General features: G+C 43.5%; 1 protein-coding gene across 3 annotated transcripts in view; it reads right to left on the bottom strand.

The window, feature by feature from the left end:
* Positions 1-17,444, bottom strand: part of Nup188 (nuclear pore complex protein Nup188) — a 71,504-nt gene that overhangs the window by 38,490 nt on the left and 15,570 nt on the right. For all 3 annotated transcript variants that reach the window (XM_075894950.1, XM_075894949.1, XM_075894948.1), the window contains exons 17-27: positions 16,040-16,105; positions 15,836-15,958; positions 15,555-15,684; positions 12,429-12,479; positions 12,271-12,342; positions 10,375-10,507; positions 4,567-4,743; positions 3,896-4,010; positions 2,546-2,733; positions 2,279-2,392; positions 1,272-1,506 (exon numbers count right to left, since the gene is read on the bottom strand). In XM_075894950.1, the coding sequence (XP_075751065.1) occupies positions 1,272-1,506; positions 2,279-2,392; positions 2,546-2,733; positions 3,896-4,010; positions 4,567-4,743; positions 10,375-10,507; positions 12,271-12,342; positions 12,429-12,479; positions 15,555-15,684; positions 15,836-15,958; positions 16,040-16,105 (1,404 nt within the window). The remainder of the gene's footprint in view (positions 1-1,271; positions 1,507-2,278; positions 2,393-2,545; positions 2,734-3,895; positions 4,011-4,566; positions 4,744-10,374; positions 10,508-12,270; positions 12,343-12,428; positions 12,480-15,554; positions 15,685-15,835; positions 15,959-16,039; positions 16,106-17,444) is intronic.

Genomic DNA, 17,444 nt, shown 5'->3' on the forward strand with positions numbered 1-17,444 from the left:
TGCAGGCAGTCAATGGGGGCATCAGTGAGCTTTCCCATACCACCGAGTCCACGCACTGCCTTCTTCAGTTTTCTGAGGCGGCAGCCAACACGCTTCTGAACATGCCCAATACATTCCAGTTTCTGCACACTGTCCTTTCTATACACGTCTTTGACAGCGGCATAGCTCTTGGAATCACCATTGCCGTAGTACTGCAGGTGCTTCAAATCTCTTTTGCCTTTCGACCTTTCAAATATTCGGTATAGACCAACCGTCTCCATACTGCCAGCACTTTCTTCATGGTTTGCTTGACAGGAAGTGTGGTTTGCCTTCCATTCCTGGTACGAAGCACTATCTTGCCTCATTTTGCTTTTGGTTTTACAAGACTTACACGAACTAGAAAGGGCCTCAACATCAATAACCTTTCTCGTGTCAACAGAAATCACAGACACACAACCGTTCAAAGACATCATCTTATATAACAGTCACAATAAAATGCATAAAGTATTTTGAATAGAATTAATATAGACGAAACAACACTTGCTTTTGAAAGCGATTTTTCGAAACCAAAACCACAGTTGGAAATGTGGTTTCGGTTTTGCTATTGGAGCGAGCATAGGGTATAGAAAACTTGCTGTAACTCGCAAACTAATGATGCTAGGAGGATAATTTTTATTGCAACATATATGTGAATGTCTGTGCGTGCAAGAAAAACAAAGCCCTAAAAATTTATTTTACGAAAAATAAAAAAAAGACTTTTGAAGTTGGCCTACCACCTTAAGCACATACGCAGTAATCTTCGTTGTGGTGCATGCTCTATGGCTGGGAATCAAACCTTCGTGGGTTTTGTATGCTTGAAAGCATCGACTTTATTGAAGTGTTTTGAAAAAGACATCTTGTCTCTTCCAAACAGATGAACATTATAGAGTCGGAAACTACATATGATCATTTATCGTTAGATTCTTTCGCTGATTTAGGCACGTAAAATTTTTGCATGAATAAAACCCAGAACTTTTGGGTGAGTGGAGCATCCCCACAGCCCCTAAAATAGCGTGGCGAGTTTTTCAAGCATACCAACAGCTCCACTAGGAAAGTATTAACAATGTACAGATGGTAAGAAATAACCACAATTTCTTGTCCTTAAGAGATCTGTCACTTTTCCATTCTGGATCCTATTCCTTCTTCTTATAGTCTATGCACTGTTAATACTTTGTTTATGCATCCTTACCCCCTCACCTAAACCTCAGTTCTTACAAGATACAAACAACTGCCAGGAAATATATATCACTTACCTTAGCAATGCGCTTCAGCAGCTGCACAGCCAGGGTGCAGAGACGTGGGTCAAAGCGGAGGTACAGAAAGCGTGCCACCGAGACTGTCAGTGACGGTGCACCACCAGCGGTCTGGCTGGGTGACACCAGCAAGCGCTGTTCCAGCAGGGAGCCCTCGCCAGCACCCACCAGCAGCAGACGGTTCAGGAGTGAGAAGCACAGTCGCACAGAGTTCAGCAGGTCTTTCGAGTGGCGGCTGCATCAAGGCACCAAAACACAGTTGCGAAAATGATCACTGTATACTGTATTTTTTCTCCTTTGCAAAACACATTATGTTCAACTGCCAATAAATGGATAAAATTTACATAATTTGTTGCCCCGTTTTCGGAGACCAACTTTAAAGCAAGTGGAAATGTTGAAATAAATTGTGTATTTTACAGCAATCAGTTGAAATTAGAATACAAATGATTTTCTAGTCATTGTACAGACAGTGGTGCTAAACATCTTGTGGGAAAGCTGACACCCCTTGTAAAGTTGTTTGCGCCGCGTGGCACACGTGTCTCGTGCAAAAGCGGTATCTCGGGGTCACAACTATTGAGTGGTAGGTGGCGTTGTGTTTGCGAGCATTGATCCCCTTATCATCATCATGGTTAGATCTGTAGCGGTGGCGATGAGCCCTGACAGCACGACAGAGTTGAGCGAGTCTCTTTGGCGAGGGGCGGTAGCGCGAACGATTGCTTCTCGCGCGGGTTCCCGGTGAACGGCACCACGAGCCATCTGCCGGAGACCCGCATGGCGGGTTAAGCGTTAGCAACGCCACTTTTTCGACACAGCAAGTCCAACTGATACGCATATCGATGAGCGCACTGCGATAACTGAAGGTTTAAATTGTACAAATGCTATGTGCAGCTCTGCTTTATCAGAGTGGTAAGCTGTCAGCGAGAGTGCAAGCAGCGAAACGCAACGCTGAAGCCATGAGACCTCGATGATGAGAAAATGAGCATATCAGCAAAATCCACTCAACTCACCTCCCTTCAAATTCAACAGCCCGGGAGACGAATTCCTCGGCGGAGACAATAAGCCGAAGCAAGGCTGGACAGGAATCACCGTGAAGCAGCCCATACACGCAGAGCTCGGTACTTCTGTGAAAGGTAAAGAAGAAGGAAAAAAACAGACAAAAGAGAAGGAAATAGTATCACTTTGTTTTTTATTCAGGTTGAGTAGGCTATGATAGTGTCTGAATAAGTGCCTGTTGTGAAATAACCGACAGTTCTCAACCTGCTTTCTCAACTTACCCTACGGTCTTTGGCTTCAACTTGGTTGAGACGGTCACCAGTTTGTGGAAAATGTTTAAACAGCGATGGCCGATGATGTCCCTGTCGTAAGCTCTGTTGTAGCGCCACTTGTGGAATGAGGGAAAGATGTCCTGTAGCACCACGGTCAAGCACGCGAGAAAGTCTTCGTTCGCAGTGTCCTTGAACGTCTGAAACAACCAATGGAGGCCTATCTACGTCGGACTTTCTACACCAAGCTAAGTGCAGTCAATGTTTAAAAATCTTAATTTGCTCAAACAGCTGTGCTAAGACCTCAAACAAGGCTTGAAGTGACGAAAAATGGTGGAGCGAGAAATGTCGCAAGAGCCGATGATCCAACAATTCAGTATCCAGTACCAACGTTTTCACAGTTCACTATGCCCCTTGAGGGAATTTTAAGTAAATAGATGAATAAATAAGTAAATAAACAAATAAAAATACAATTTTTTTTATGTTTGGTCACTCTCAAAAAGTTCACTTACAGGAACATTGGCTCCCTGGACATTTCTTGTTTCAAAGCTCCTCATCATTCAGACCACCTCAAGATAGTATTGTGCAGTTAGTACTGCATTCAAGATGTGACTTCAAATTTTCATTTCAAAAGGTCAATTTCTTCTATATTCACAGTGGCACTTGAATAGCGCTGTTTTTGTTCTCAAACTTCCCACTGGCGTGTGTGCATTTGATTTTAACTATTTGTAGCATTGCAATACAATAAGAAAGGAAAAAAGGCAACTACCCCCAGACCAGGATGAATTTTTCGGCAACTAAGAAGCTTCCTTTTTTCCGAGGAATTCATATGAATTTCCTAGAGGCTTCATGCTACAAACAGGTGGTTGTCTATTTTCCCTTTTTTAGCTCTTCCGCCACCTTGCGGGTTTCCGTAGAACTCGTTTGCCTTACAGTGGAATACAATGTATCATTTATAATCACCTCGTTTTTTATTTGGTTATGGTGCTTTAATCAATTATTTTTAGGCTGCTTTTTCAGTGTTTGTTATAAACACTGCCGAGAGGTCCAGACCAATGTCCCATTTTGGTACCCTGTTCCAAAATGGCGCGTTTAACTTGGTACTCATTCTTGCCACATTAGAACATTCGTGCCACTGAAAAACGAAAATCTCAATGCAATGAAGTCTGCAATATACAGAAGCTTTTTGCTGAAAGCACAACTTCATGACGCCAAGGTTGCACTGTATGTGCAGATAGTATGCACCTGCTCTCTCCTGGTCACCTTCCATGCAATGCTTCTTTAGAAAACCTCGGTTCAATTTTTCCCCCCTTTTATAAGAAACCAACAAAACCAAAGTAACTTCACAGCGGAAAATGGTACCTCAGCCACATTCCCAAGCAGCTTCAGAAAGGCAAGACAGATGGGATGATCACCCACAACCCTTTCTTGGGAGACCATGGCTTGACTCAAGACATTGTCCGTGACCATGTAGCCCCTGCAAAATAACATGGGAGTCTGGCATCAGACGGATTCACGGGCAACTAGCTTTAAAATTGGTACAGACACCGCATGAAACTGCATGCTGAAAGATTACTGTCAAATACATATAATAAAACTGTACACTGCAAGCCTGAAATCAACTTCGTAATTCAGCACATCTGAAATTTACATAAAACGGAATATTCTGACAATTACTTCTGGCAGACACTCACTGTTGGCCAAGAATATTAAGCGACTAAATGTGAGAAAAAAAAAGTATATTTTTTTTTCTCTAGGAATGTATGTTTTGAGACAGTTGATAAGGCATTAAAAAGGACCTCAAACTAAAGACAGGAAAGCTCTCGTCCTGCGTTTTCTCATTCACAGTATCGTATTTCGTATCGAAGTTTTCTCTACATTTTCTTGTTTCTTCGTTCCCTGCAGCCGAAACTCACCAATAAAGGGTTGAAGAGCCAAGACTCTATTGTTTGACACTCCATTTCTTTGTGACACACTCTGGACAAACAGGCAGTCCCTTTGAGCACTATACCATGGCTACAAAATGCACCTACTGAATGAGTTCTTCCACGGACTTGGGCTTTGTTCTCAGTGCAGGGAGCAGGCCTGTCGCGACTAGCCGCTTCCAGGACTTTTCGGGATCCTTACCAGCCAGGATGGCCACCATCTCTAGGCACTCTCCCAGCACTTCGATTGGAGGGCTCACCAGAGGTGTGCTGAGCAGTATGAGCCTGAAAGAGACAAAATAAAGGCCAACCAGTACAATAAAGTTTTAGTTTGACTAAACTTGTTACAAGTTAGTCACAACATTAATGAAAGACAACAAAAAATGAAAGAAGGTATAGGGGACATGATTTGCAGCTTTTTAACTACACTGGAGTGACATACATCTTAACTACTAATATACAGTTAAGGGGGGACGTGGCAAGTAAAACTAATTTTTTTATTAATGTACTGTTTGTGATGAAATTTGGTGTGTGTATGTGGATGATTGTGAGGATTCCAAATATGAAAACCGTTTTCAAATACCTCTTGTACTTTTTGAGTTACAAGCATAATTATACTAATTAATGCTCTTCACACTTAAAGAGATAATTATTGCTAAATGAAATTATTTTTTCATATTATTATGTTCCCAAAGCATCAACTTGTGCAAAGAAGCTATTAGTTGATTTTTCTAGTTCTTGTAACCATAAATAAAATTTCCAAAACATGGATGTTGTTTTGCGCACACATCGCAGTAATTATAAAATGTGTTCTAAAAATTTTAAATGATGAGTAAGAAAAGAGATAAAGCTTTATTGCACTGCTAAAGGCCTCCTGAGCCTAGTGCAAAAAACGGAACGACTCTATCAGTCTTTGTTAGAAAATGACAGATGTTCTAGCGAAGGCACATAGGCGAAAATCAAGAGTTGAGAAAACTGACTTTGAAAGTTCACTCTTGTTTGGAAGTTCACAACATGCCTAAAACACTCAGAATCCTCCTGGGCAGTAATCCTGAGATGCTGTGGCCTTGGCCTCTGTAGAGCGCAACCCAGTTTTGCGCTTCTTTGTCGTGGAACAATGCGCCTTTTGAGCCCTCTTTACCCTTTTGGCATCCTTTTCGGCTGCTCGCCGCAAAGAGCAGTCTCCTGGATTGAAGCCCAGTTGAGCAGTGATCTCTTGCAGCGCACTCTTGCAGCCACCATTGAAACGGCAGACTGCATCTGCAACTGCACTTTCCACACTTCGAAGGGAGGCGAACTGGCTCTTGGACTGGAGTGACCAAATGAGGCTGTTCATACTCTCCACAGCGTTCTGGGTTTTTCCCTGCGCACACCTTTCAAGGAGCTCTTTGTTCGAGAGGCGCTTGTAGATTGGCAGCAGTGCCACTCGCACGTGAGGGGGCAGTTTATGTTTGTGAGGCGGCAGCGGCTCTCCCTTGGCCAATGCCTGATTGTGCGGGCACCAGGAGTCAGTCCCACTTGGGCACAGGTTGTGGTGTGGATCCTGGTCTGTGGATGTTACATGGTAATAAGTGGCCATGATGGCCCTCTCCATGCCAGGAACATCGTTGGGGTGGCTCTTAATGGCCCAGCCATAATAATTCGTCAACTTCTTTATCAGGCCCTGCGTCAGCCGGCCTTTGCCACCCATGCTCAGTCCTCGGCCTTTGGATTTGTGCTCATCAAGAAGGTTGCGCAAGGAAGTGCCCATTCTTTTTTTCACATGGTTCACACACTCCTGTTTCTTAATCACCATGTAGCCATACACCTTGTCTTGCGTGAGGGCAAGGTACGTACGGCTGTCACCGTCGCAGAGCACATTGATGTATCGAAGCTTGTACTTGGTAAACGATCTTTCAAACATGATCCTAGCTGCTTCTACTTCCATTTGGCCTGCATTAGCATCGGTGTTCTTTTGGCACTGTGGCTTGTGTTTCTCAAGCCACTCCTCATAGTTGTCGTCACCAGGCTTGGGGCCAACAGCACAGCCTTGGCAGTAGTTGGACAGGACACAGTGGTCCAAGACCAAGCCTGTGTACAGCTCGATTACACAGCCCACGCCAATATGACTTCTGTGCCCCCTCGTCATCCACGTGCCGTCGTAAATGACGTCAATGTTGCCTGGCACTCCTCCTAGGTCCTTGTAAATGTCATGCACCTTCTGTGCACTTTCTGCTTCAATGCGGGTGGCAGCTGATGTGGTGGCAGGGTGGCTGTACTTCCTTTGCAGTCTCTGGTAGGACTTGTGGTGCAGTGCTCGATGCGAAATGTCCATCGCAGAAAAAATGTCATTTATGGCAGATTGTTTTCTGCCAACTCACTGCACAGCCCTCAAAGCACGCACGTTTACCTCAAAGGGGTTCGTTTTTTGTTGCCCGGAGCACCTCGGGGACGACCACGCACTGTTCACTCTGCCACAATTGTTACAAAAAAGTTCCATCCTCGCCGCGAGTCCAAGGCAGTGCGTAGTCTCGAGGCGTATCGACCCTTCGTCGCACTTGTTGCACTTTACTGACGAAAGCAGACCGTTCAGCATCTTCTTATTTACAATGAAGAATGTGGAGTCCTTACCGCCGTCATTTTCGTCGCAGCCTTCGTTCAGAAGCTCGAGCTTCCGCTTTGAAGCGGACTTCGATGCTACGGCATCCAAAACATCCCGCCTTGTCTGCGCCCGCTGCGCGATTTCTTCACTGCTCGGAATCTGGGCCGAAACTCGCGATAGAATGTTCGACGCGCGCACGCCCGGAGTTGCAACGGCTGCCGACGCGGTGCCACCGCAATCGGGTTCGCGAGAGCGTCCATCACGGTCGACGGCATCCGGCGGTCTGACATACGACGATGTGGCACCTTCCACACTCTCGGCCTCACAACAATCAGCGAAGGGTCTGAGTAGAGGCTCCGTGACGCTTGAAGAGCATGCTCCGTCCGGAACTGCGACTGGGACGGCAGCCGCAGTCGTCTGCCCTTTGTTCCAAGCTTTCCGACGCTTGCCGTACTTGTGGACGCTCCGGAACTTTTTTTGCGGCAACATAGCACCGCAGTATGAGCAAGCACTCAGAAGAGACCACCGATGTAAACAAAGCTTGGTAAAAAAAGCACGCGAACTATCACAAAAACAGCAAACTGGCAAAAAACGAAGCGCACGCCGGATGATTCTCGACACGGCGGCCGCAGATGCGCTCGCGCTTCCAAGGTTGCCAAGGTGCGCGGCGCAGCTTTGACCAGTAAGAGGTCGCGCCTGCTACCACGTGACCCGCGCAGCCAATTGCCGTTCTTCGTTTTCGTTTTTTTACTTGCTCCTCGCGCTTTTATTTTCACTCGGCGAAATACGAGACCGCGACCATCGGGAAGCCGGCTTTCTCCTCTTTCCAAAGCTACCAAAATGGCGGCCCACGGTCAACAACTTGGCGCGTTTGTGCGGCGTGAACAACACCGTTTCAGGGGCTTTTTTTTCGCACTTTTCGGCGACTAGCCTCGGCAAAAACACTATTTGCGGGATTTGTAGCGCACGTTTCGCTGTAATATTTTAGAACAAGGAAGTTGAAGGTCTGAAGATTACGAAAAAAAATAAATCAGAAAATCGCATATTTTGACCAAAATCGGCACTTTACTTGCCGCGCCCCCCCTTAAAAGACTAGAAATAATGTCTCCTATATTCTCATTTACTAAACTGTCTGTAGATTTTTATTAAGGTTGTGTCTAACAAAGAAAAACAAGCCCTTAGTTGCCTTTTATTTTACTACGAGTGAGTAACAGTATGTTCTCACAAACACCCTTTTGGCAAAGCTGCAATCTTGGTAATGGTACATTTTTATTTCATTACCAGCTTTCAAACAGCACCTAAACATACAAAATATGTACCTAGTGGTCATCGCTATAACATGGAGTCAGCATGCTACCTTAATGATATGTTTCAAAGACTCCTTTTCTTGAAGGTCATGATAAGAAGATGTGCATTATACGTCAACCTTGTCACGCGACACTCCTTGTGAATGGTGATAGCGACATTTTTTCCTTTCTTTCTCTATTTTTTTTGTTTTTCCAGTTGTGGTATCAAAAATACCCAGTTCTACAAGCTTTTTTTCAATAGTTTCACTTGTGATTCAAATGTAAAAACACTGCATAGAGGCTTCTATGTATGAAAACTAAACCTGAAACTAAGCTTTTTATGCTAAGAATATGCCTTAATGAAGACATTGAAGAGAGCCTCTGTCTTCTCGCCTTCCGTTTTCCTGTCCACTATGTGCACGCCGAAATGGTTCCAAGAATATCCTCAAACCAACTCGCCTAACTTTCTATACTGCTACATTATAAGAGAAATTCCGATTCAGCTTGAGAGTGACAAAAGATTCAAAATTACTTGTTTGTTAATTTAATGTCATGATTCATTAGAAGATGCTGCTTTCGTTTGTGACATTATTCCAGGTAAGTTCTCCAAAGAATTTAATTGTACTATTTGTATACTATGTAGCTTATTCGTACATGCTTGACATGTGTATTTTTGTACTCTTCTGAGGGTAGTACCGTATTTACTCATGTAATGAACACACTCGCATAATAAATGCACTCCCAACTTCAGTCATCAAAGTTTGAAATTTTTTTCCCCCGCGTAAGACACGCACCTTCTACATTCATCCGCTGCAGTCCCGCTAACCGACACCTGGTACCTCCTCACCCGTTGGATCTCTTCCGTTTTTTATGATTTTGCCGACTCCCCTCGGCCACCTCGGCTCCCTCCCTCCCCCTTTTGCACCTTGCCAAGTGCCGTATTGTTTTTCTTTCTATCTGTGCGCATTACATCTCCCATCTTATCTATGCACTACAGCAGTGTTCACGAATCGTGCAAGTGTTGAGACATCGCAGCTGATAAGCACACAGCGAGCGAAGGTCACGAAACTGGCCACCCCAACTGATGGTCGCTTCCTGCAAATACCAAAAATTCCAAGCACGTGCATGTGATTTTTGAGTGACGACAACTGGATTTGATGTCACAAAGAGTCATTTGTCGCTATTGCGTTGCAGGTTTCTGGAAAACCAGAAAAAATGGCTTTTCGTACAGAAAAGATCATGACAATTTCCGCAACATGGTAGCACTCCCGATTCTCGCTTCGCTTGTGTATCAGAGCGTAGGGGAACTTTTCATGTAGAAGCGAGGCGGCGGCCAAATTATGTCGTTAATTTTGTTATCGATGATTTGTTCCGATGCTTCGGGGGTAGCTTGCTGTCGGTTTGTTCTGATGCTTCGAGGGTAGCTTGCTGCAATGTTGGTTACTTGCTACAATGTTAACCGCGGCATCATGGTCGCCGTGCGAGGTTGCTGCGAAGTTGGCAAAGTGCGTCGTAGCGTCGTTTTTAGGTGCCCCTCGTGACTTGGCAGATACCACTGTTGCGGTTAAACAATAACGAGAAAAAATAGCATCAAAACACTTTTGTGCAAAAGATAGCGCCATCAACCACCGAAGACGAGTAAAGTGCAACAAAGAAGCTGTTTCCAAACAGTGTGCGCGTATGTAAAATGCAAAATGCTTAGCGACCTAAATTTTTTTTTTGCATTACCTCATTTTTTTTCTCCCGAAAAAGTTTTCATAAAATTTACCCCACGTAATAAACGCACACCCCAACATTGCTCCGATTTTTCGAGAAAAAAAGTGCGTTCATTACGCTAGTAAATACGGTAATAGACTGCACAAGAATTATTCAAACAATCAAAAGTGCTGTACCAATTTCTTTTACACTGCATTATCATAAAAGAGTTCAGACAGGTATCACTTCAAAGTCAATTTCAACACAACTGTAGCAACTTCTTTGTAACTCAACACGTAAAAATAACATGACAGAAAAAAGAAATTTCATGTGTCAGTTGCCACAAGAACTAACCTATGCAGGGCAGCAAAAAGTTCATCGATGTTATTTGCCAGCAAGTCTTGTAGCGATGAATCGGCTTCCAGAAGGCTTCGGATGAGGCGAGCTATATGTAGCAGTCTCTGAAGCCAGCCTTTGTCAGAGTCACCTGTACCAAAAGCACAACAAGTCGCGCTTTGTGTACAATTGTTGTTGGGTGCCATGAAGCCGCTTACGACTTTTGGCAACTCCTAATTTCATAAGAGTTCATAAATTAATACTAATGCAAGATGGTAGACTGTAAAATACAATGATAACACAACTGCTAACATGAAATTCACTTTCTTTTTACAACGAAAACTGTAGTTATTTTGAAAATCATTTGTCTCTTTTGCTAGGTGCCATCTTGCATAAAAGTCAAACAAAATGTGATAAAAAGAGAAACTATCTTGAGGCACACTGTAGCTGTAATGACAATGCAATACTACTTTCTCAGAACAGGCCAGTCTCATAATCACTGAGCTGTACTGATAATAACTAACTTACAGGCAGTCTACCCAGCTAACAACAAGCCATTTTTGAAATGTTCACATACAAGCACCATTTTGATTGTTCTGTGACATGGCAAATGTAGGCATAGCTTTCGCGATGAAACTATGTGCAAGACACAAGCATCAGCATATTCAGCTAAATAAATGCTATTAATTTCTCTTGATGTAAATGCAGCCAGCCGTCACTATTAGCAGGACCCAGCAACACTTTTTCAGCAAGGTCAGAAAACTGTGCTGATCGGTAGTCGAGGCTCGTCAGAACACGCGAGCCATACATGAAATCTCAGCCCGAACTGATGTGGAAACTGATGTAGAAATTGCTGCCTCCTATTTTGACAAATGATGACGAAAATCCAAAGTCCGCGACCATTGGCTGATTCGAGCATCATGAGCTGATTATTTTGCCGTGGCCGCCGTGGAATGCTACCACATGCTCATGCGCACGCTCACCATCACCCTGAAACTAACTCGTGCGTTTGAGAAAAAACAAACAGAAAGTTCGTTACACATGCTGACAAACGAACACACCATCATGCCCCCTTGTCATCTTCCCCGGCATGACTTTCACTGTGCTGGCTGGTGTGAAAGGAGGTAGAAAGCTTCTAAAAATTGACAAATCACCAAGTTTATACTTAAACGGACACTGTAGAGAAGAACGCTGCTTCGCACGTGAGTAAGGTGCAATTTCACAGTCCTGAAAACAACACTCCTACCGCGAGACAAAACTTCGTAAGCAAGAAAACGCGTGAAAAGAAAATGCGAGCGGAGACGTCATCTTGAGATTCCCAAACAATGACATCACAGATTATGACAGCCACTACTGGGTCCTACACAGCTTCTAGATGATAAAAACGAAGTACATTGTGATCGGAGGGTGTCATGGATGTCATATACGAAGTTTCGGAAAATTTCACTGAGCCCGAGTCGTGATAATACGAAAAAGAAATTTTGTATTCGTGATGTCGCGCATGGAGATTTTGGTGTAAAATTTAAATATCAAAATTCAACCTTGATTTCCTGCATTAATTATGAACTGATGATGTAAAAATTGTGACAGTACTAGAGTTCTCCCAGTACTGTTCATCAATCTAAACATTTACTTTATTGTCACTTTTAATAGATTCTAAACGTTTTTGCAGCAGTCTATTCGCGAGACAATAGACTCGCGTACTGAAGTCATTCAATGATTGCTTGTAGATGTGTTGCAGGGCTCCTTTAATATCCAAGTAAGAAATTACAAGACTGAGCGCTTTCAAATCTGAAAAATTTTCTATTGTCTTACAGAAAGCACTGACTTCAATATTATTCTAAAGCAAAAGTTCACATCTTAAACAGAAACATGCTTATGAACAGTGCCAAGAAAACCATACTGGTGACTTACAGGGTTTGAAGAGTTCACAGATGATAACTTGCCAACCATTAACAGTCGCCTGCCATCGCACAAATGAGCTATCTGTAGCGAATGATAAAGAGGGATAAAAACAAAGAAAACATTTTATTACACTTCCCAAGATGAATAATAAATGACAATAACCTCACCTCCAGATTTGAACACAATTCCTTCCGTCTCATATGGAATGAACAATGCACCTGCAAAAAAACGAGATATGAAATGTATAATGCACTGAACTAAGAGCACACTTTTGAAACTGTAAGAAGCAATTTACTGTTAGTGCCAACAATGAGTGTCTGGCTCCTGCTATAAATAAGCCAGATAGTGGCGCAAAAATATGCAAAATTGGCATTACCAAGTTTTTTATTGAATTACTGGCATTACCAACTCCTTCATTGCATTATTGGCATTACAACAGTTGGCATTATACAACCGATTGGCATTACAACAGGCATTTAATGACGTGCATCAGGCATGTTTACTGGTGCACTGCAATCGTAACTTTCTCTACCAAGCTTTAAAAACTGACCCTGAACCTAGCATTCATTAAAAGCAAGCTTCTAATGCTGCCAATGGGCATATTTCCATGCGTGACAAGCTGTGAAGTGTTCACAATGGCAGTGAAGTGGTATTAGTACTAGATATGAACTCACAACAACACTACATTTTCTGTCAGTACAGCTGTGTTTCTCAGAAGTCGCACCACTTGAAACAGCAAGCTGTTTTCATTTATAAAAGCAACAGATGCTTGAAAGCAGTCTTGCACAGTAGGATGGCACAGTGTACTTAGGTTGTTGCCCATTAAGGGTGTGCAGTGCGTTTATGGTAGTACTTCACCTCATGCACGTCCAAGTAGATCGCTAAAGATGCTTGACGAAATTAACAGCGACAAAATCGTACCATAATGTTTGTTAGTGGTTATCATCTCACCTTTCTTTTTTTATGCTTGTGCAGAAGAATTACTTATTGACCAGTCTCTGTACTCACTGAAAGGATGGAAGACCTCTTGTGGTACATTGCAGCGTTAGCAAGTGTGAGGAGCCACGGTCATATTCTATGTGACACAACAATGCACGCTATATGGTGGTAACAGGACAAACCTCCACAGCTTAGGCATTCAGTGAGTGCATTAGGTTCCATGACAGTCATTCTGAGATTTGTCACAACTATGTTTTATCCACTAGTAGTATGCTTAATTGAAGCAGGTACTTTTACAGCATATCGGTAGTGCCATGTAAATGCAAAACGTGCAAGACAGCAGCGCACATGAAAACTTCTCGATTTGAAATCACTCGGACTGTGAAAAATTTGTCAATTAACAAAACATACAAAAAGTGGGATGCAAGAAACTTCGAATTATTGAAAGTAATCAGAGGCTGTCGTTAGCTGTGCCGGCTAGTTTGTGGCTCAAAGGGTTAGGTTTTCCAGCAGTACTTGGGGTCAATTTTGCCACAAGCAAGGGGGAATTGCGGGCCTCATTACTGCCAATGTGGGAAGGGAGGGAAGAAGGGGGGTTATAAGAAAAAAATGGCAGCTTATCCACAGGGTGAATGATGGAGAGTGGCGCAATCCTTCCATTCGTTCTTGCTTCCGTCCGTCCATGCGTCCGCCTGTGTGACCGTCATCCGTGCGTCTATCCGCCCCTCCGTGCACGCATCCGTCCATGCATCTGCCCCTGCATCCGTCCATTCGTCCGTGCAGCCATCTGTGTGTCGATCCAGTCAACACTCCAAGTACCACCATTTCACATCTTTTCATCATATATGCGTCCGTCTCTGTGACCATCCGTGCATCCATCCGCCCGTCCGTGCGTTCGTGCATCCACACGTCGATCCGTGCGACGTCCTTGCGTTTGTTTATGCATCCGCCTCTGCGTCCGCCCATGCGCCCATCCGTCCGTGCAGCCATCCGTGCGTCTGTCCATGCATCTGTCTGTGTGTTTGTTCGTCCATCTAGTCAACACTCCAAGTACCACCATCTCACATCTTTTCATCATATATTCCACATATAGAAGCACCGCCATCCAGCGGACATTTCAAGGACTAAACGAGAGGTGGCACACGCACACTTTCTTACGGCTTGCACTTCGTGTCTACTTCCTATCTTTAACCACCTCAAGTTCATGGTATATACTAGTTCACTGTATTCATGGCACTGCCGCCCAACGCTCGCTAAACCTTTCTAAAACCAAGGAGGTTACGCCCAGAGAGTATAACCTAGCAACCCTTTCTTGTCAGACAGTGCTCAATGTACATGCCAATGGCTGCTAATTGGGAATGAGAGACAGGAGAATTCGGCCTTTAGTTAACGCACACGCTGGTAATTTTTTATTGTTCAATAACGCACAGGAGAAATCTCCCAACGGAACCAGTTCGTCTAGGTTAACCTCCCTGTCTCTTCCTTTTATTTATTTCTTTCTCTCTGGTTACGCACTACGACTACGACGAGTAATGAACGGGTCCCGCTTTAAGGAGCTTCGCCCCTAAATAGAGAGAAAGAGGTTTTGTAATCAACTCAAATGTGTGCCTGTGGAAAAGAAATGCTTCACTGCAACACAGTGGTGACATATAGGTAGCATATCACCTGCGCCTTACAGTGTCAGCGCGTCATGATGCGACCATTCACCCGTTTGCTCTGGTAAAATAAAGAATTTAATAGCAGCCAGTGTAGCGAAATTTGCGACATGTTTTGGCTGGAAAATATGATCAATGAAGTTCTCCAGCTCAATTTTTGAAGTAGGCTTAAGACAAGAGCTTTGCCAGCAGTGCAAGTGTGCAAATGACTGAAGCAGCTGCCAATAGGAGGTTCACATACATTGCGAATTCGGTTAGACTGTCCTTCACTAATTTCTTTATGTTCCCATAATGAATAGGTAAATCATGATGCGCTGACGTTTCGAGAACAAGCAACATGCTGTCCTCGTGTCACATTTGTCATGCGGTGAAGCATGTCTTATTTTCCACAGGCACACATTCCAACTGACCACAAATAGCTTTTTTTTTTCTTCCCACTGGCAGAAGTGAGGTTAGGGTGCCTCACTTATCACTCAGTAGTATCTTTATATTGCATTGCCTTGTGGCTCCTAAGCGCTGTCGTTTCCACGAATTTGCGGCGAAGTTGGGATCATGAATTGGCACGTGGCACCCAGAATTTTCGAATTAACCAGACTCTTGCTGACTGCCACTTCAAGTTAACCACGCAAACCTACACCACAAACCAAAGACTGCAGAAATCCTTCAAATTATTGAGATTTCACTGTAGTTTATACTCACGGCTGCCATAGGGATATCGTGTTGCTGTCAGCCAAACACGAGAGTCATCTTCAGCAATCCGCATCACACCAGTAGGCACGAGGTCCAGAGGTTCCAAAAAGCAAGGCAAAGCTCTGAACCTGCTTATCACCTGCACAGCAAACAGGCACATTGATAAGAATTTTCTAACTTTAAGCTACAAGCTCTTATCAAGAGATGAGAAGCAAGAAATGTGTTCAGCAATAGTAGCTCAGATGAAACGAACACAACACATTTTTTTTTTAACGAAGCGGCATACGCACATTGCTTGAGCTGTGTTGGCTTGCCCTGGCTAGCGCAGCCAGCATTTCGAGCAGAGGTTCTGCCTTCAAGGGGAACATTTCCTCTGCTTCGACGAGCAGATGGCCCAGTCCGGAACTTTCCCCCTGCAATAAGGAGACAAAGGCAACACTCATCCTGGCCTTCGAAGAGTAGATTCTCTTGTGCTTCAACGGTAAGTGACCAACCTCCTTCCAGAAATCTTGGGCAACAGTCGGGTATTCGAGGAGCTTCACTGCGAGACGGTACAGTGGCTGCAGTAGAAACAACAACCATCAATTACACCAGCCCGTGCAACAAAGTAAGGCAGTGGGCAATTCACTCTCTTTTTACATGTGAATAGGTTTGTATGAATATTACAGTATTCAAATTTGCTTCGATTTTAAATTATTGAAAATTTCAAAGTACAGTAGACTCTCAGTAAATGAAAATCTGTTAAACAGAACTACTGCTTAAATCGAGATATTGCCTCTGCAATGCTTGGTTTCAGGCTTGTATTCTGCACCCATGTTTACCTCTCAGTAAATGGAATTCTGGTTGAATGTAACACAGTTTGCCAGTCCCTTCAGGTTCTGTTTACTGAGAGTCTACTGTTTTCGAAATTGGCCCCACAGTGTAGCCTCATTATAGGTTGGTGGGTATCAGACATTACTTTGCTAGAATCACTTTTTCACTATATCCAAACCATGGTGCAAGAATAAGTTAAATCCTGACACTCGCTGCTCGACACAAATGGGCTACATTGTATATTAGTTTGCGTATAACCCCCTGTACGGGTGGTTTCACTGCAGCAGAGAGGTGCTAAGCCGTGAAAGCACTTGTTTAAATGTACATTAGCATACATATACCTTTCTGTAAGATGGTTTAACTGCAGCAAGAGAGTGCTAAACTATGAAAACATATATTAAAAAAAATTAAAATCTATGTGGCCACAAAGCCTCTCTTCTAGGTTAAATGAACATATTACCCTCACATTCTCTCATCATTTTTTAAAAGCTTGCTATACTACCTTATATGCTCTATGTATGGTAAATTTTAATACTTTACATATTTCACAGGTCATCACTTGCATTCTATCAAAAGTCAAATCCTGCTATTATTCATAGTTGTCTTTACTTTAAACCAAAGAAAAGGGTGTTTGCACAGGCCTTCTTCAAGTTTTTCAAAAATATTATGCAGGTTAGTTAGGTAATGACAAATATGCTCATTATTCTTTATAGTATGTGCTATATACTACTCGAATTCGATTTGAAAGTGTTAGACCGAAATCACTATTCCCTTTGGCGTCAGACCTAAAGTTCACTATTCACACAAATTTACAAAAGACAAAAATTTTATTGATACAGCATAACGAAGTAAAAGATTTCGGCAGACTATGATAATGGGCCTTTTCGTAGTCTGAACAGCACCCTAAGTGGAGATCGCCGAAATCCAAACGGGCGGCCCTTCGGCTCCGAAATTGTCCGCCACATGCCAGTAGGCAATCTTAGAGGCTTGCATTCGTGCCTCTCTATGGCTGAAACACTTGCAAGTTTGTGGCACCAGATGTAGCTGGGTTTGCATGTGTCGTCACGTTTCGGCCACCTAAAATCA

Source organism: Rhipicephalus microplus, chromosome 5 (genome assembly GCF_043290135.1).
Source record: "Rhipicephalus microplus isolate Deutch F79 chromosome 5, USDA_Rmic, whole genome shotgun sequence".
NCBI classification, from domain to species: domain Eukaryota; kingdom Metazoa; phylum Arthropoda; class Arachnida; order Ixodida; family Ixodidae; genus Rhipicephalus; species Rhipicephalus microplus.